The 18,650-nt window shown below is 54.1% G+C and overlaps 8 protein-coding genes across 8 annotated transcripts; 4 read left to right on the top strand and 4 right to left on the bottom strand.

Moving 5' to 3' along the window:
• Nucleotides 1-327: 327 nt before the first annotated feature.
• On the bottom strand, nucleotides 328-2,278 carry J4E88_007525 (uncharacterized protein; the record flags this gene model as incomplete). The annotated part of the gene is made up of 2 exons (XM_049401142.1): nucleotides 328-2,006; nucleotides 2,062-2,278. 2 exons carry the CDS (start codon nucleotides 2,276-2,278, stop codon nucleotides 328-330), a joined length of 1,896 nt encoding a protein of 631 aa, XP_049252826.1.
• A 299-nt stretch (nucleotides 2,279-2,577) lies between these two features.
• Nucleotides 2,578-3,208, top strand: J4E88_007524 (uncharacterized protein; the record flags this gene model as incomplete). The annotated part of the gene is made up of 3 exons (XM_049401141.1): nucleotides 2,578-2,780; nucleotides 2,942-3,110; nucleotides 3,161-3,208. 3 exons carry the CDS (start codon nucleotides 2,578-2,580, stop codon nucleotides 3,206-3,208), a joined length of 420 nt encoding a protein of 139 aa, XP_049252825.1.
• Nucleotides 3,209-3,387: 179 nt separating this feature from the next.
• On the bottom strand, nucleotides 3,388-5,688 carry J4E88_007523 (uncharacterized protein; the record flags this gene model as incomplete). The annotated part of the gene is made up of 4 exons (XM_049401140.1): nucleotides 3,388-3,759; nucleotides 3,819-4,239; nucleotides 4,297-4,661; nucleotides 4,714-5,688. The coding sequence occupies 4 exons, from the start codon at nucleotides 5,686-5,688 to the stop codon at nucleotides 3,388-3,390; spliced, it is 2,133 nt and encodes a 710-aa protein (XP_049252824.1).
• Nucleotides 5,689-6,304: 616 nt separating this feature from the next.
• J4E88_007522 (uncharacterized protein) lies at nucleotides 6,305-7,157 on the bottom strand (the record flags this gene model as incomplete). The annotated part of the gene is made up of 2 exons (XM_049401139.1): nucleotides 6,305-7,029; nucleotides 7,079-7,157. 2 exons carry the CDS (start codon nucleotides 7,155-7,157, stop codon nucleotides 6,305-6,307), a joined length of 804 nt encoding a protein of 267 aa, XP_049252823.1.
• Nucleotides 7,158-7,457: 300 nt separating this feature from the next.
• On the top strand, nucleotides 7,458-8,658 carry J4E88_007521 (uncharacterized protein; the record flags this gene model as incomplete). The annotated part of the gene is made up of 2 exons (XM_049401138.1): nucleotides 7,458-7,642; nucleotides 7,695-8,658. The coding sequence occupies 2 exons, from the start codon at nucleotides 7,458-7,460 to the stop codon at nucleotides 8,656-8,658; spliced, it is 1,149 nt and encodes a 382-aa protein (XP_049252822.1).
• Nucleotides 8,659-9,125: 467 nt separating this feature from the next.
• J4E88_007520 (uncharacterized protein) lies at nucleotides 9,126-10,414 on the top strand (the record flags this gene model as incomplete). The annotated part of the gene is made up of 3 exons (XM_049401137.1): nucleotides 9,126-9,520; nucleotides 9,644-9,775; nucleotides 9,841-10,414. 3 exons carry the CDS (start codon nucleotides 9,126-9,128, stop codon nucleotides 10,412-10,414), a joined length of 1,101 nt encoding a protein of 366 aa, XP_049252821.1.
• A 264-nt stretch (nucleotides 10,415-10,678) lies between these two features.
• On the bottom strand, nucleotides 10,679-12,624 carry J4E88_007519 (uncharacterized protein; the record flags this gene model as incomplete). Its single annotated transcript, XM_049401136.1, has 11 exons — nucleotides 10,679-10,750; nucleotides 10,932-11,158; nucleotides 11,299-11,376; nucleotides 11,432-11,538; nucleotides 11,922-12,007; nucleotides 12,058-12,074; nucleotides 12,125-12,222; nucleotides 12,270-12,281; nucleotides 12,340-12,356; nucleotides 12,408-12,490; nucleotides 12,588-12,624. 11 exons carry the CDS (start codon nucleotides 12,622-12,624, stop codon nucleotides 10,679-10,681), a joined length of 834 nt encoding a protein of 277 aa, XP_049252820.1.
• Nucleotides 12,625-13,085: 461 nt separating this feature from the next.
• On the top strand, nucleotides 13,086-17,881 carry J4E88_007518 (uncharacterized protein; the record flags this gene model as incomplete). The annotated part of the gene is made up of 3 exons (XM_049401135.1): nucleotides 13,086-14,954; nucleotides 15,004-15,302; nucleotides 15,349-17,881. The coding sequence occupies 3 exons, from the start codon at nucleotides 13,086-13,088 to the stop codon at nucleotides 17,879-17,881; spliced, it is 4,701 nt and encodes a 1,566-aa protein (XP_049252819.1).
• Nucleotides 17,882-18,650: the final 769 nt, after the last annotated feature.

The following is an 18,650-nucleotide window of genomic DNA, read 5'->3' as shown; positions in this document are numbered from 1 at the left end:
GTATATTAGTTGTCGAGACTGTGGTCTTATTTGCACCATTGAACATGACATATTGATATGGTCTGACATGGACGGCCCTATAACTTTCAAATTCCTTCTACTCGCCCCGGCGTGACTATTAATCTCATTGCCGAGCCTGATAGGTGATACTGTAACTATGCAGACACTTTTGATCTGCCTGCTATTTCTGCGGTGAGCTTCAGTCTCCACAACTGCCCTGAGGATTTTAGCATCGTCATCGTAAGCAGAACCAATGCGAGCCGCAGGGAAGCGTATTCATAGCCTAGCAGAACCATCTATCAGTATCCATATATTATGTCCCTTCTCTCAACTACCCTTCCAATCACTACACCAGATGAACGTCCCACACCGCCACTGCGTGCCCACTTCCTTCTGCCCCGTCGGTCCAATCGGTCTAGGGCACATCCAAAATTGTCTTCCGCAGTTCATGCCTGGTTTCTTGGTCGTGAACGAGATGCAAGGCTCGCCGTGTTCGCACCGCGGTACTGGTTTTTTGGAGAAGAGCTTTGTCCAGCCTTCTTTTGACGCTTCCTGGGAGGCGCGCGGATCGGAGTCCAAAGATTCGGAGGTTATGGGCGACAGCGGACGAGGCATGTCTATGGTGGAATGGCTGGGAGCATCGTTGTTCGTAGACGGCGAGGCGGGCGGTGCTGCATCTTTGAGGGGCTCTGCATCAGCGGGTTTGGTTCGGCTTTGGAAGAAGCCTTTGAGCGACTGCTGGCCCTTGGGGGCTTTGGACGTGGTTGTGGTATTAGATTTTCCCCGCTTGACTGGCTTGTTGGGCGATGCTGATGCCGAAGCGCGTCGCTTCTCGACCGACTTGAGCGGGCTCTGGGTGATTGCAAGGTGACTATCAACTGCTGAAGGCATTTCCGCCATGGAAGCCGCGATGGCCAGTTTAAGGTCTCTGTCGGAGTCGTCCATGGTCGTATTGGGAGTAGACATGTCATCTACCTTTGTCTGCATTTCTTCGTCGGCAATCGGTGCCGTAGGCGCTGGTGCAGACTTTGGTAGGGTGGGCTTATTGGCGAACATGTCTCGGATACTCCTCCTCTTCGTAAATTCGGCTAGGAGCTTTCCGCTGAGTGCTGGGACATCTTTGACTATGTCATACTCTCGCTGCCGCATGCCGTCTTTGAACATGCCCGCTGGATTCATCAAGTCCAACACGTGCACCTGATCTTCAGCACCGTGCTCACCGGTCGCTGATATCTGTGACATGGGCACCACATCCTTCGTCACAGCGTACACTGGACAATGATCCGACCCCATCAGTCCCTCCTGAATGTTGGCCTCCTTGAACCAGTCCTTGATCGCGATGCTGCACAGTATGAAGTCGATCCGTGATCCAAAGTTGCCCGGCCTAGCGTTGATTTTCTGCTCCCAGTGTGTGAACATTCCTTCGCGGTCGGGATGGAACTCCCTACACAGATCGTATAGGACCGGCTCTTCTCTCCCCTCGTCTCGTTGACCCGGAACCATTCCATTGAACAAGAGCTGGTTGAAGATTCGCCTGTTCGGAGTGCTCAGATACTCGGCATGCGTCATGCCTTGCGACAGCATATTCTCCTCCGCCCTGGCCGTGTCGATGGTATCTCTCGAGACGTTGAGATCACCCGTGAGTATCACATGCTTGCCCATGTTCGTCAAGTTCCGTATTCGTGTTTCCAGCGCTGTGAGAAAGCCGATTCGGAAACCGTCTCGTAGGCCATTGCTGTTCGCTGGGCTGTAGACGCCGAAGAGGACAAAGGCTGGGAATTCAAGCACCAGACACCGTCCTTCTGAGTCGAGGCTGTCAGCGTCGAGATCGGGGGGGAGATGGGCCATTTGCGCGGCGCTGAGGTAACCGCCAATGCTGGCAGATTCAGGAAGGTTGCGGTACGATGTGGTCGAGCCGGGAGGGCAGAGAGCGCCTAGGACGCCTTCTTCGGCGCGAATGGGGGCGCATATGGATTGGCGAGTGTAGATACCAACGCCTGAGTAGCCTGGACTGTGTTAGTGCAAGGCCGCTGAACAAGGACCGTGTAACGTGGAAAGTGCCTTTCTTGTGTTTTGGTAAACTGAAGTAGCAGTCCCAGCCAGGTACAAGGACCATGTCATCCGTCAGATCCTTGCGCTGAATCTTCAGCTCTTGCATGATGACAATGTCCGCCTCGAGGATGTCGAACATGGCATTGAAGGTCCTCGTGTTGCTCCATGGCTTGTAGCCAAACGGGTTGCGAATGCCGTTGACATTCCAGGTGGTGATGCGGACCATGGCGTTGATCGGTTATATAGAGCGACAGTGAGCGCGAACCAAGAACATCATCACGTCGTCATCTCATTTGTTCTGTATTTTACAGGAACATGTAAGACACGGTCACACGCGACTTCACGCGCCAGACACGACGTCACATTACCGGCAGCCGAGCGCGGCCACGCTAAGAGCAAGCGGGAAACTCCGCATCAGCCCATCCGCCAAGCCTCTGCTTCGTCAATTCGAGCTCCCGTCGTCACGTCTCACGCCAACGCCAATTGCACCCTCCCTCCACTCTATCACGCCGAACAAACGTCGCCATGTTCGCCGCCCGCTCCTTCGCCCGCGCCGCGCCTCGTCAGGCACTCGCCCGCGCCCCTGCCCGCGCCGGCCGCCGCAACTACAGCTCCGAGAGCCCCAAGCAATTTGCCGGAACCGAGGACAACGAGTTCAACCGCGAGCGTGCCCACATTGCTCAGCACGCCGCTGAGTCTGGCGAGTTCTGGCGCAAGCTGTCGCTCTAGTAAGTACCTAGATACTTGGGGCCGTTCCGGAGATGGAGGGGGTTAAACGGGGCAGAGGGAAGGGCGTGGAGCCAGGGCACATGCGAGAGGATGGTGGTATCGGATCATCATATTAAAAGGGTTGTTGATAAAGCAAGAGAATCTGCTAATGCTATGATAGCGTTGCCGTCCCCTGCATCATCGTCGCCAGTGTCAACGCCAAGGTCAGGTGGGATGCTCATTGGGAGCACGTAGCCCACGAGGAACACGAGAACCCCCGCTCCGAGAGGCCCGAGTACGCATACCAGAACATCCGTACCAAGAACTACTTCTGGGGAGATGGTGACAAGGTAAGACTTCGACGACAACGTGATGGGCTAGTGTTCTGACTTGACGATAGACCCTCTTCTGGAACGATAAAGTCAACTACCACAAGAAGGATGAGTAAGCTATTGCACAGTACGCTCCCAAGCATTGATTCAAGAATCATGCGGGCCAGCATTTGGGTCAAGTGTGGGGTTCAATGTGTATATAGTACGACGAGCGAAAGCAAGCTGGGGTAGCCAGCAATACATTTCCTTTGCGTCTGCACCTTGCCCTGTCATATGTGACATTCTGGTAGCAGCCTTACACATCTTGTGATCCATAGCCCTCATCCCAAACACTGTTATGTCTCATAGCCCATTCTTCTGCAACCTTTTCATCACCTCTCAATTTCGCTATAATCGCCTTCTTCATCAGCTGCTCGCACTCTCCATCCAGATACGCTGCTTTTTGGAAGCATTCCCTCGCCCGGTCGACGTAGAGTTCCGCTTTGGCGATGTTTGCGACACGGAAACGGTTTGATGTCAGCTCGCCTGCTCTCGGTGTTGAGGGGGGGTGGGAACCAGCGTTCGACGTCGAGACTGTCAAGGCGGTGGGATTGGCGAGACCCATATACGAGTCTGCTAGGTGCGAGTACAGAGTGCCTGTAAGCATGGTATCTGCGCCTTCTAGAGCCTGCTCCAGACATCAGCTTATGCAACTCCGTAGCGAGTAAGGATAAAAAGGCAACGTACCTGCGGCAACACGGTCTCGACCAACCTCCTCGCTTCTCGACATTCCCCCAGAGTATTCAGTATCGCACCCAGGCAGCCCACTGCAGACCATAGCGAACTTGCAAGCCGCGCCCTGAAACTCACACTTGCCGCCCGCAGCGCAACGCTGAAGCCCCTCTCCGGTTTACCTGCTTTTCTCCATAACTCTGCCTGCATTAGCAGCACTGAAACACGCTGCTGGATGTCTGCATTGTCTTCTTTGAGAGATTGTGCCAGTGATGAAATGCATTGATAGGCTAGAGGAAACTGCGATGTGGAGATGAGGTACTCAATGTACGTGTCGTGTTGAAGGAAAGAGAGTTCCGGATCGAGAGTTGGGGTAGAGGGCGAGGCTGTCGGTTTAAGGGTTTCGAGCAAATGAGTTGACGTTGACCAGTCGGATCTACACTGATGTCAGCATGAATGACTTGAATCTAGGCAGGTGCGGGTAGAATGGTACCTTCGAATGGCTCTCCTGAGCTTAATGAGGCCAATGCAAAGTATCAAGAATTGGTAAAACTTGAGCGATTTGTACACCGAAGAATCCACAGCTTCTAGCATCATGATAGCCTCGCCGTAGCGGCCGCTCTGGCTTGTAACGAAAGCTCTGCGAGCGATCGCACGGAGACGTTCTTCAATCGGACAGGAATGTGAATAGCAATCGAGGAGAAGCTCGTAATGAATGTTGGCTAGATGTGGGATGCCAAGTCGCTGATAGAATGTCCCTGTGAGAAGCATTTGACTACCGTAACTGTTGACGTTTTCTTTGATGTTGAGATGTGAAGACTGATAAATATGTTCTAATGCCCGGGGAATAGAGTCACCCTATGTGTGAGTTAGTCCTGGTAGTCTATCAACGCGATCATGAACTACGTGCCGTCGCTAGAGAAAGCTTTGCCTCGTTGAGTAAACTTGCGCAGAGCAGGTTGTACATCTTGGTCTCCTTGGCTTTCGCTTTCAAAAAGGCCAACGCATCCCTCTCAGTTCCGAGCATGCTCATGTAACCGGCACCCCTCATCTGCTTGGGGTAGGCTTTCGCCATATGATTCAGCCAGCTGAGACTGAAGCTCAGACAAGTCATGTCCTGGTTCTCCCGGGCTGTGGCAATTGTCTCGTTGATAGCAGCTATCGCTTCGCCAAAGCAGCCGAAGTCGGCCTGAAGGATAGCCATATGCAGTAAAGCATACTGGTAATGGATCTTCTCGCGAGTCTGCATAGCGTAATCGTAGTAGCGATGTAGATTGTCAAAAGCAGATGTGTAGTCTCCGGCTTTCCAGGCATCGAAGAATTGTACGAGATGCGCTTGCCGATGTACAATGCCGGACGACTTGACCATATTGCGAAGTTGACTCTTCATATCGCCAGGAACACGGTCTCCGAACCTCTGAAGCCTATCGAGTTGGAAGTCCAGGATTCGATCCAGATCGTTCAAACTCATGCCCGCTCCTTCCTCTTGATCTTCTTGTAGATTCCCGTACGCGATCTCGTACATGTCGTCGCCAGCTCTCAGACCCATCTCGGATACAACCATGTCTACACCACTTGATGCCAAGCCAGCCAATCTCTTTGTCCATTGAGCTGTTGGGGCTCTGTACCTGATAAATGAAGACCATAGTTTCATTGAATCGTCGAACTGCAGCCTCGTAAATTCCAGGTGCGCTCTGCGAACAAAAGCTCCAAGTGGTGATGTCTTGGAAAGATGGATCCGATCTGGTGATTCTTGATCTTGTGTACCGTGTGGCGGAGGTGTAACCAGATCTAGGATACTGTCGAAGAGAGCGTGCAGCGCATCGAAAGAGTTCATTTCCCACATGTGTTTGAGGAAGAGATCGAGAAGAGTTCGGCCCGGCATGTTGGAGGGGTGTTCTTGAAGTACATCTTCAAAGGCATCGATTGAGAAACACGTGTCTTGTTGACTGGAGATGTTGGAGCGCTGTGGCCGAGCGCTGGACGGTGCCGAAGGAAGATTGTTTGACAAGATGAAGGAAAGTACGGGTATCGTAGCGGAATAGGGAAGACTTGAAGTGCAATAGAGACGGGTCAAGACAAGAAGGCTGATCTTTTGCGCCGTGAGGTAGCGTGGTGTGGCCATGTTTGTTTGGCGGTTTAATGCTTGTAGCAGAACACAGCGCTGGGCGTTGACGGTGTCAGCGTTGGCGATTATCGCCAACAGAAAAACCTTTGTCGTGTGATTCCGCGCAATATGTGCATTGTATCCAGGTAAGGCAATTGCTGACTGTCAGGCAAGGCAGCGACGTCCAGGATGTGGTGTTTGCTGGAGGTCGTGGGAGGGAATGAACAACCGAGGCGGCGCGCAGCGCGTACAATACTTGTCGCGAGCCCCAATCACTACCCGATTGGTGCCTAGGTTACCAAGCCATCAATTTGCCGGCGATCTGGCGGTACAGACTTCATTTCACGACTGTATACAAGATTTCATAGTTTGATATGGATATGAACGTCTACATCTATGCAACTGTTTCCCGTGACGCATGGCCAAATCCTGAGTCTTTCCTCGCGACCTTCTTGAGATCGTTTGCACTTGACTGCAAACGCGGCACAGGAGCGCTGTTCAGAAATTCGTCCTCGTTTGTCGCATTTGTTGCCCAAATCTTGCTAATGCTCAGATCGTAGGGCCCCGGTATGCGATCTATCAAGGATATGCCCACCGTCCTCACCTTCTGTGTCAACATCTCCCTCTGTGGCTCTACGACCTGCCCATGGTTCGTCCGCACGAACTCGTTCCACCTGATTAGAATGGTTTCCCACTCGCCCGGTGTCTTGGAGTGCAGCAGGTGCTGGTGGATGTCTGTAGGAACAATCGACTCGGTCTGCACGTTGACAAAGTACTTGCGGCCGTCCGACTTGAACTGGATTGCGAGGAAGTTGTACATGCTCACGTCCCACAGGGACTTGCCAAAGATGGTGGAGCCTCGATCAAGTGTCCTCCATCCGGCATAGCCCGTTCTTTGGATATGTGGCTGGTTGTGTGGCAGTTGTGTGGATATGGTGCCATGGAAGCGGACGTGGGGGGGTTCCGTCTGGGAGACAGGATGGTGGTCGAAGTTGACGGTGGAGAAGCCGCCGATGTCTTTGTCGCTCATGCGCTTGCATCGTTCCAGATCCTCAGCGTGGTCGAAGTGCATAAGCGGAAAGGGCTTGGACGGGGAGCGCAGGCCCTCGAGCTTGAGTGCTGCGCGTGTCAGTGGCGGCGCATGCACACATGCAGCTGCAGAGCTCACCGAAGTTGGAGAGGCGCTTGAACTCGTCCAGACTCCGCTTGACGAAGCCAGGCGCGAGGCACGCCGATGTTGGTCGCATGGCTGCGTGAGGTGTGTGCTCTTCCCAGGGGCCTCGATGAGCTCACAGCGCAATCCATGGCACTGGGGTGTGAATGACGCCGCGGTAGTCTCGCCAGCCGCTAGCCGCTTTGGATGACCATTCCAAAAATCTGGGGACCGCTGCATGTGCAAACACATGCCACCACCCTCCACTGCCCGGCGCGACGACTTCCCCTCATGATACCACAGCAGCCGACGCCCCGAACCTCCGACCCTTGACTTTGCGTGCGCCTTCCTCAACCCACGCCGCCACCAATCGCCACGCGCCTCCCCTGCCTCGATGCCACTGCAAGAAGCACCCAGACCTCGAGGCCTCCGAGACGCCACAACCCAGCCGCTGCAACCACTGCCCCCTTCGTCGCGAGAGCTGGGAGAAGTCACCCCTCCAAAACAGCCAGATGGGACACCGGTAGCTAAACAAGATGTCAAGTCTGGAAAGTCGTGGGCGCATTTTGTCGCCGGAGGGTAAGACTACAGTTCACTCTGGACCACGCCTTGAGGACTAACACTGTCACAGCCTGGGTGGCATGGCCTCAGCAACCTTGACAGCCCCGCTCGATGTCCTCAAGACTCGGCTGCAATCCACCTTCTACCAGCAGCATCTCGCCGCAATGCGCACCGCCCGCGGCCTGCCCCCCATCGAGACCATGTCCTTCGGCCGCAGCTCGCTACTGCACATACGGGAAACTGGAGAGATATTATGGCAGGTTCCAAAGGCAGAGGGGTGGCGAGCTCTCTTCAAAGGACTGGGACCAAATCTCATCGGAGTAGTCCCCGCACGCGCAATCAACTTCTTTGCATACGGAAACGGCAAGCGTCTGATCAGCACACATTTCAACAATGGTCAAGAGGCAGCATGGGTACATCTGTGTAGTGCAGCAGCGGCTGGTATCGTGACTGGGACCGCTACGAATCCCATCTGGCTGGTCAAGACACGACTGCAACTGGACAAAAACACACACTCGGATGGCCGCGGGCGGCAATACAAGAACGCATTCGACTGCACCATGCAGACCATACGGAAGGAGGGTGTCCGTGGCTTATATCGCGGATTGACTGCAAGCTACTTGGGCGTTACCGAGAGCACATTACAGTGGATGCTTTACGAGCAAATGAAGCTGTCATTGGCACGGAGAGAAGAGCGCGTCATTGCTAGTGGCAGACCGCCAACCGTGTGGGACCAGACTGTAGCATGGACTGGCAAGCTGACTGCCGCTGGATCTGCCAAATTTGTTGCAGCGCTCATCACATATCCCCATGAGGTTGTGCGAACGCGTCTGCGGCAAGCACCAATGGAAGATGGCCGACAGAAGTACACTGGCCTCGTTCAGTGTTTTCGACTAATATGGAAGGAAGAGGGTATGGCAGCACTCTACGGCGGTCTGGTTCCTCACATGTTCCGTGTGGTACCTAGTGCCGCCATCATGTTTGGAACATATGAAGGTGTGCTCAAGTTCCTCGGAGAGAGCAGTAACATGTGATTACCAACGCCGGTATAGAGGTGGTGTAAACATGTATAGGACTGGATGCATACAAACGGCGTTATGAAAAGTTGGGATTTTGCGACGCATACACGGCGTCTTGTATCACCACTCTGCTCCTGCCGAGCATGTACTTGTATTATGTTAGAAAGATGGAAGAATATATGACGACATGAGATTTGCGCATAAAGAACGGAATTCGGCTTCCACTCGACCAAGTGCACTTGAACAGTATTCCTGACCAGAAAACCATCTAGTACTCTCTGCATTGGTCCTTGTAATTTGTAACTTGCTTGTGGGTGTGCAAGTTCAGCAGGGCACGGTGCGACCCGACCAATCGTACATGTACCTCACTAGCGCGAACTTCGCGCCCGAACATTGATCGACTTTGACATATTAAGCATCCTCATCGCGAACGCCCAACGCTCGCCCCGAGCATAAGCCAGCCCCCCGCAATGTCCTCACAAATGCCACTCCGGAGCATACGGATACCGGCGCTGCAACGACAATGTCTCTTCCTCCGCCACCAAACCCTCCTGCACGCCGCCCAACCCACTATAACCCACCCATCCTCCCGCCGCGCCTTCTCCAGCACCCCGTCACACCCAGCAAAGCACAGACAACTCGGACAAGATAAAGCGCAAGCCATAGCTGCAGCCCGATCCCAAATTTCGCCCTCACCAAATGTCAACTTTGAGCAAGCGCAAACCAACACAGATGCCATGGCGGAGGACATTGGTCTGCTGCAAAATACTATCGTGAGGGCGCCATTCTTGGACGTGTACAATGAATCGCCCGGCCTCGGAGGGGTCCTGAGATATTACTGGGAGATTGTCAAGCAAAAGGCAACAGGTCTCTACTCGTAAGTTGGACTTTCTTCGGGTTAGGACCGGGCCTGGGACATGAGGGGAGAAGCAGAAGAAGAAGAAGGACAACACATCCGAAATTAAAGTTGAAAGCGTATAGGACTAACCTAAACCCTTAGACGATACTACTACCGCGATTGCATCCAGAAGTCCGGCTGGACAAAATATCTACCCGTCGACCTCTTCCATAACACACAATACAAAGTCCTAGCCAAGAGATACTACCAGCACATCTACAGAAGCTTCGCCTCGTACGTCTCTCCCGAAAATTCATATGGCATACTTTGCAAACACACTAACACAAACCAACCAACAGAGGCAACGTAACGCCCCTCAAGCAAGTATGCCTACCACCCCTCGTAAAGAAACTTAAGCAACGAATCGCCGCCCGCGGCAAGACGACCCTGAAATGGAACCTGCACGAATTCAAATCCGCGCGCGTAATGAGCCACCGCGCGTCGCCCTTGGGCGAGCAGACACCAGACACAGCGTACAGACAAGTCGTTGTACGCCTCGTATCCGTTCAATCCGTCGAACGGTCTACGCCGACATCGCCCAAAATTTCCAAGTCTCCCATATCTGCTGCTCGGCTACCCTGGGTCCCAGATGCTGCGCGCCAACGAGCGGAAAAGGCACGTCAACAGAGGCAAAAATCCGAGGATGAAGGGGAGACGGAGAAGCCGGTCGCCAAGAGCGACGAGGCGTTTATCGATAATGGAGTTAAGAAGACTGTAGTCGAGTATCTGGTGTTGCAGAAGAGAGTCATCAAGGGTACGGAGGAGGACTGGAAGGTCTGGGGCTTCACCGAGGCGTCCACGCCGAGTGTGCTTGCGAGAGAAGAGCTGTATTGGTCGCAGATGCTGAACGTACAGGCTGGTGGTGCTGTATAGTGTTGGTAGCTCTGGGGATAGACACGTTGTAACAATATTTGTACATGTGATGGACATCATGAGGGCATGTAATTGTGCCTAGAAACTTCAGACGTAGCCATGTATGATCTGGAAACCCAGCTCTGAAGCTGCAGATATGCGCTCCACTCTGAACCGGACATCACGTGGAGCATGCTACATGAAAAAAGTCCACTGTGTAGAGGAAGGTGGTCATGTCATTTGAGCTCTTGCCAGTAGCAATAACGATAATCCAGGTACACGCATTCATTCGGCGCCCAGCATTCCACTGCCGCGCATGTGCTCGAACCAGCCTCGTACTCCGCCCCTCTCTTCATCCTGGTATAGAGGCGTATGACGCAAGCTTACAAAAAGCTGTGCCGCTTTAGCCGTGCCACGGACGAGGGCAGCTGGCATATCGAGGAGGCACAAGGTAGTAGTCATGGACGACTAGAAACCGTGGACCTGATTTCTGATTAGACTGTGACTCGATGCTAAATCGTGCCGGGCTGTGACTCACCTTGATCGTCTTCGCATCGAGACCAAGTCCCTCCTTCTTGTCGGTCAAGAAGTCCTGGACGTCTTTGCGCTGATCGCCCTGGAGTTGGACGACTTCGCCCATCTCGGCGTCGCTTACAATGGTGCCATTGCAGGCAAACTTCTTTTTGATCACCTTGAGGATCTTCTTCTGGTCAAATTTCTTGGGGAGACCTTGGACAGTCGTCAAGGTCTTGCGGCCATTGCGCTCTAATGTCGTGTTAGCCTGGTGCGGCTAAAGAATAGCGTATGGCAGATGCGGGCCGTTATGGGCAGGAGCGAGGTGTGCGAATGGGTTGGGTGCGTGGTGAGGTTTTTGCATCAGTGGGCAAGGGCGGTGAGGGACCTACGTTGGATACGAATATGAATGTAGTCCTGCTGAGTCTGCTTGACCTGGCCGGTATCTTCATCCGCTTCCGCGAACGGGTCTATGAATATCGTGTCAGTAGCTGCCTGGTATGCGCCTCGAGGGTCACGACTTACCGAAGGTCTTGAGGTTCTCGATGGACATACGACAGTCGGTGAGCGCGCGTGTAGGTGGGGGGTAGTTGGGTATGGATGCTTTGGGTAGCGGCGATTTCTTGGGTGGGCTGGGAGTGGAGTTGGGGTGGTTTTGGGGTGGTGACAAGTCGGGAGGGTGCAAGTGAGGGTTCCAAGGTTTGTAGCGTCAAGCAGGCTGAGAGAAAGAGGTGGGGAATGCGGCGGGAGAGGAAGGCGAGCCCCGCCGTGGTCTGTGCGCGCCAAAAGGGTGATGCTTGCCGTTCAGGGCTCGGTACCGGATGCGAGGCTGGAGGTGCGAATGAGACAAGACGAGGGTGGCATGGGACACATGGGGCGTGCAAGTGATATGGGTATTACGAGCGAGCTGACATGTATTGTCGCTTGCTCGGCGAGGACGTCGAATTATACAATTACACGGTACCGTTGCTACCTGAGTACCGGCTACGCACCAACCTCTCCTACGGCGGCCTACGACGGCGGCGCAGCAGCAAATGCCTCCGTGCCAGATGCTTGGCCCGGCCTGATAGGTGGTGGGGGGAGGAATATTGACGAGTAGGTCTGTGGTACAGCATCAACACGAGATCTGTCGGAGCCAGGGCCGAACTTACAACGAGGAGCGACATGGCTGTGATCTGGTTAGCTGTCTGAGCAAGCACAACGGGAATGGGCACATACCAGACATGCCAACTTGGAAGTAGGCGGGTGTAGTCGACGTCTTCTTCTGCTCGGGGGTCTCAGCAAGCCACGACTGGATAGCGAATACTACAGCAACCCTGCGTCGAGTCAATTAGGGAACGTGGCACAAGATGGGGAAGCCTACCAGCCGATCATCCTGTGCAGCACGCGTGATGTCAGTCATGGAGCTTTGCGCGCATCTGGGTGTTGCCTACTTGTTCCGCGTGAAGATCTGGGACACGATATCAGCCGTGCAACATGGGATTGGGAGAGCAGCACTTACAGCAGCCATGGGCAGTGTGCTCGAGAGCGTGCTCGACATGTCGTTGTCGTCCTTGGCCTTCTCTGGCTCGGCATAGGGCACGACTGCAGGAGGAGGTGCGTCAGACACGTGATCAATAGCGTTGGGATGGACGGGTCGAGCCGTGGAACCCCTATGAGGGCGCGGTGCGGCATCACATACTCAGGTCGGCGCGGCGCATGTCTTTTCTGGAGGCCATCGTGGAGCTGGCGGTCAGGTGTCGGGCAGGTGTCGGGCAGGTGTAGGCAGGTGTGTGGGCGGGTGGAGATGGGTGGTGGAGGATAGGGTGCAGCACTCGGACTGGGCGGCGTGAGCGGCGGCTGTGTGTCTTGCTGGGCCGGCATGGCGCTGGCCCCCGTCGTAGTGCGTCGTAGCGTGGATCCCTGCTCGCTCTATCGTATTACCGGGTGATCGACTCCGCTGTTCGCAATCCAAGATAACCTCAGACATCACGTCAACCGTCGCTCCCTCGACACGCCTCGCTCTGCCCATCAGCCCCATCCGAGCCGCACCGCCGTCCCTCCTTTGCTGCCCGCGTGTGAGGCTCGCACATGCCGCCGCCCCATCGACGCGGCTCCTGACCTCGCAGCCCTCGTCGCTCGCTCCCTTGGCCCACCCACTGCATGCGCCTGATACAACGATGAAGCCGCTGTGTGTGCGATGACTTCTCGACCTGGCCCGGGGATTCACGAATCTCTACAGACCCGTGGCAGCGCCCTGCCTCCTCGGTCCCAGGTGCAGCGCCGGCCCTCGAAGCCCGCCCACACCCTCCTTCAGCCGGACTGCATCGACCCGGCCCTAGAGGACGACCGTCCACCGGCACACGCTGCCCTCCACGATGCCGCGAGGCCGCCCCCGCGAGGACGCCCGCCGCTCTTCTACACCACCATCCCGACCCACGGCACCGAGCTGCCCCTGCACTCCTTTCCCTACCAGCCGGCCGCCAACCTGCCCCAGCCCCCACGCCCGGGCTCCCTGCACCTGAGAGACGCTTCGCACCAGCGTCGCATACTGCCCGGCGGCACCGGAGTCAAAGACGCGCCCAAACCCGGTGGGCCCGAAGTCGTCGTTCCACCCGTCCATTTTCCCGGTGGAAAGGCTGCCGATCTGTTTCCATGGACCGGCAACAACCCCGAGGACAACCTGTCCGAGGCGCTAGTCAAGGCAGGCGTCAGCAACAAGCCCCAGATCATGAACGAGTCCAACACCGCACGCCCCTCGCTCATCAACAACCTCAAGAACAAGTCGGGCCTCAGCACCCTGTCGACCCTGTTCGTCGCCGTGCTGGAGAAGCGACAGCAGACGGGCCGCCTCCAAACCCCAAACACCTTCAAGCCCCCGCCGCGATTGACCCTGCGAGACTCGACCCGCGAGCAGTGGCTGCACGACTTGGCCAACCCAACCATTGGCCTTCGCCGCCTCAGCCGCACCATACCCCACGGCCTCACTGGCAAAGTGCTGCTCGAACAATGTCTGAACAAGCACATTCCTCTGCCGAGAGCCCTGTGGCTGGCCAAATGCGTAGGTATCAACGAGCTGCGTGCGCATAAAAGAAAGGGCCAGGCCGGTACCGTGACATGGGGCAGAGGCTGGACCAGTTCGGTCGAGCAATTCATAGACGGCGTCATCAGTACCATTGGCCAGGGTGATTGGAAACCCCGCATCACCTACGCCCTCCAGCTTGCGACCCATCTCTACAAAGAGCATCTGCTCGACGACGACCACTTTCTCGACTGGATAGTCAATGGCTTGGATACCTGTCCCTCCGAACGCCTATTTATCTGGCTGCTGGTCGTTTCCATATCACACTACTGGACCGCTGTAACCTGCTGTCGACGCCGCGGCAAACGTCTCGCCGAGTCATTGCTCACCCAGCTCGACAAGATCTATCGACTTGAGGATCTGCGACCTTATATCGCCGTTTTGCAATACCTTGAAAACACCATTGTCCGCTTGCTCGCCACACGACCTGCTTGCCTGCTGCTTCCGACTGCGTGGGCCAGATATTGTCCCCTCTTGCGGAATCTCGCTGAAAGGAAGAATCATGCACATGTCATGCAAGCGATCCGGAGGCTCGAGCTGAGGAACGCTAGGCTCCTGCGATCGCCGAAGAAAGTTCCTTCGGCCTCACAGACACCGGCTGGCCGCGTCTATCGGGTACTGGACTCGGTAGACTACAGCAAGCCAGTGCGTATTGAGGACTTGTCCTGTGACTGCATGGAGATAATCGCCGACGCTCCACGCTTGATCGGTGTTCTCCTCCAGTGGGCATGTACTTATTACCGAGCAGGAGCACACAGGATCTATCTGGCGACGCGATTACTTCGTCGATGGAACCATCTCGGCGCGGACGTATATGACGGCATAGTTTCACACCTCCGCGACATGACGTGGGTTGCTACCGGCGATTCAAATATACTCTTCAAAATCGTTGCTGAACTGGTCCGTTCAAAGACTTTCGCTACTGGGCGCTACCTTCAGTGGCTTATTGCTACGGGATCTACAGGTCACAATACAGATCTGTCTTCAGTAAGTCATGCCCCACAAGTTCCATCTGTTGGTTCTAACTATTCGATAGCCGCAGTCCTGGCCGTTGCGTTTGATCACCGAGATACCCCTCAGTGGGCTACCGGACCAAATCCGTACATTGCGGAGCACACTCCTCCGTGGAACCTTACACTCCGCCGAATTGGAACAACGAGCTCTTGGCTACGCTGAGCACATGATATCTCAGACCTTACCTACCTTGTTTGGCATCTACAGTACCACAAATAAGCTCAACGACGAAGAGCTAGACAAGCTCAGTTCGACGATCAAGCTCGAACTGGGCATTTGGTTGCGTCAACACGTCGCTCAGTATGCCGAGGTTAGCGCGCAGTAAGTATTCTCGTAAATTAACCATGACTTCGCTTACATTACACAGCATACCCACGAAGGACTCCTCAGTCGAAGAAACCGCCGCGGTCTCTCTTCTAACGCCCTGGGACTTTCACACTGTAAGATCGTACCTTGAGCGATTCGGAGACCTTGCTATCCTTGCGGACATTGTCGGCGTCGCAACTACATCCTTGGACTCCAGTGTTCTTGCTTCTGCTGCGGACACGATCAACTACCACGCCAGAACCTTTCGTGCAATAGGTGCCTTTGACCCACTGTTTGCTAGAATTGCCACAAGATATGCCGCTCTACGAACTGTCCGACTCCCGGATCGCGAATTACTGCTTAGTCTTGCCAGTCTAGCTCGTACAGCACAAGCTGATGGCCAACTCCCCCAGCTCCTCAACTATGATTTGAGCCAACTGAACCAAAGGAACTCTCTTGTAGCCTGTTCACCAGCCTCCGACAACATGGGTGAGGTCATGCAAACAGGATCGTCTTCCAATGACGAGATTGAACGCATACTTTCGAGTGGTACCAGCATGGATCAACAGATGATGGGCCGAGTACTGAGGAAGATCGTCAGCAACCTAGAGGAACATCTAGCCAAGGGCTCTTTCCACTTGAACAATCACCATGCATGGTTCCATCGGCTGCGCTGCTTCGATGAGCCGACCTTCGACATGGTCGTGAATGAATGGCTGCTTCTGAGCTTGATGGCTCAAAGGACTGATACCCTACGGGTAGCCTTGCCTACACTTGTTGGTTCAGGCTGTATTCCTTTGGCGTCCTTCCTTGATTCACTCAGAACTTGCATCGCAAAATTCAAGACCAATCCTTCTGAAGGTGGCCTCCAAACTGCTCTCAAAGGCATGATAATCACTCTGCCGTCTGACGCTCTAGTTCAGTCTTGTTCGCCGCAAGATGCGTATCGATACCGCTTGGAGCAACGAAAGCTCTGCTTGGAAACTGAAGGGTGCTTTACGCAATGTGTTAGTGAGGTGATTGGGCTTGCTTCAACCATTACTTCTCAGAAGGCTCAGGGACAAGTCACAGAGTTCCTACGCAGTAAGCCCATGCTGCATGTTCTGAAACATCGCATTGCCGGCGATCCAGGATGCTTGTCAAAGTTGAACAGGGATGCCTCGAGTCATTTGCTCAAGCCGTCGTTGGACAGCCTACTTGACCCCAAAGGTCACTTACGGTTGCCCGACAAGAGCCCTGAACAGCAGGTACTTGCAGTTTTTGCACTTACTAGCGAGTTGTCTTTACCAATCTGCCAAGCGACTATCGAGCAGCTGTTCTCATCTAGTGCAACCGCGCTGGGAGGTTCCGGTGAGGTACTTTCTGCTTCTCTCTTGAGTGCCATCAAGACAGCAGTGGAAGAGGATCAACCTTCAGGACTGGGGCTACTTGCGAGCTTGGACGCTGCTCTCACCGACCAAATACGACAGCACGCTGAACGCGAGATCTTGAATGCCTCTAGCTTTTTGTGTATGACATCCACCGTCAAAGTAGAGGAACCAGAGAAGGTCTCGCCCGCAGTGGTACAAAAATATCTCACTGTCATCGATCTGACTTCCAACAAGCGCGCGACATCTACGGAACAGATTGCGCTTCTCCAAGCCTTGGTCGAGAGGTTCAAAGGCATAAGTCAAGCTCTTGAAGACAACAGACTCTCTGTTCTAGAGATTTATGTTTGGTTGAACGCCCTACTTCGTCTGGTAGTATCTCATGCACCGGACATGTTGGCCGAGGCTACACATCCACATCAGACCGCTTTGATGAGTTCCATGGCTGCCTTGCTCATGCATCCGTCTTTGGAACTATATCCTACGATTACCGAACATGTCTTTGATGTCACTGTGTTCTTGGCCGATTACATAACGGATGACGTTCGGTTCCACGTTACTCGGTTGGAAGGAGCAAGGCTTGCAAGCGATGCGCGTTGTGTCTTCATCCTGGGAGTAACGGCTCCCGTCGACGGCTGGCTTGTCCTGGCCAAGCCCGTCAACACCCCTCTGGTCCAGGCATCGTCGCAACCACCGACACCAACGCCCCTTCAGAATCAGCCATCACCGTACCAGAGCCCGCAGGTACCTGCGAGTGGCTCTGCAACACCGCAACAACGCTATTTCCAACAGCAACAACAAAGACAACAGCAAATGCAAGCGGCTCAACAGGCTCAACAGATACGTGCGCAGCAGCAGTACCACCAGCACCCGCAGAACAAGATGCTGCCCGCACAACTCCAAAGAACCCCGTCAGGCCAGGCCTCACCCTCTCCACTGCAGCAAATGTCGCAAATGCAACAGATGCAGCAAATGCAACAGCGCGCCATGCAACCATCGCCCGTCTACTCGCAGCGTCCTACTCCTGCAGCGGGTCAAGGCCAATATAGTAGCCAGAGCCAGATGATTGCGCAGGCGCCGGGCAAGCTGCAAATGAGGCAAGACCGGGAGATACGGCACTATCCTTTTGTACAGCCTAGGTGGGAAATTCTAGCCGAATCTTCTGGTAACCCGAATGGAAATGAGACTGCAATCAACTTAAGTCTCTTTGGTGCGCGGAAGGTGTAAGTACACAAGTATCATGCCACTTTTATTCTATGTTCAAGTTCTCTCGTGGGATAGAACACCTTCATTTCGTTCATGTCGTTTTCTCACGTTCGCTTTTTGTCTCTTATGTTGTTGGACTTCACACTACCTTCACCTTTCAGTTCTAGAGCATGAAGCGAGGCGTTTTCCCGGGTTACTGCTATGATCTGCTCATGACATTGCATTACACCGGAGTTTTTTGCGGGACGGTTTTCATCTGCATATAGCGTTAAGGGACTATATAGGGTATTTTTTTTGGCCGTTTGCATTGCTGTGGCAGCCATACAGTAGGGCGTTGAGGTTGGAAAGACTTGAAGCATTGATGTTTTCTGTTTTTCTAAGATGCACCACACATATTGATTGGGTTCAAATATTCGATACATCTGGTTGTACCAGTACATGATGCTTTCACACGAATTGGTATGCTAACAATCCTGTCTGCTTTCAGACAGACATTTGCATGCCATTGTAACACACACAAGGTATGGATCTTGGGTATTAACATGTGAACAAGTCACAAACGTCGTCTTGTCCAGACTAGACGTTTTCCCTTGAGTTCAACGCGAATCCGATAACCACCAAATTAATGTAGCATGTACGGTAAGGTGGAACATGGGCCCCGTCTCGAGTGTTGCTGAACACGGTCACGACAGTATGGAAACGTCGAACTGACGTTGCCATGTGGCGACTACGTCGTTTCTGATGCAGTGCAGAAAGCAGGATGCGTAGGTAGCGTGCAGATGTTACCAAG

The sequence above is a fragment of the Alternaria novae-zelandiae genome, assembly GCF_023758075.1.
Source record: "Alternaria novae-zelandiae strain BMP 2774 chromosome Unknown scaffold_16, whole genome shotgun sequence".
NCBI lineage: Eukaryota > Fungi > Ascomycota > Dothideomycetes > Pleosporales > Pleosporaceae > Alternaria > Alternaria novae-zelandiae.
This window is presented reverse-complemented; position numbering and strand designations above follow the sequence as displayed.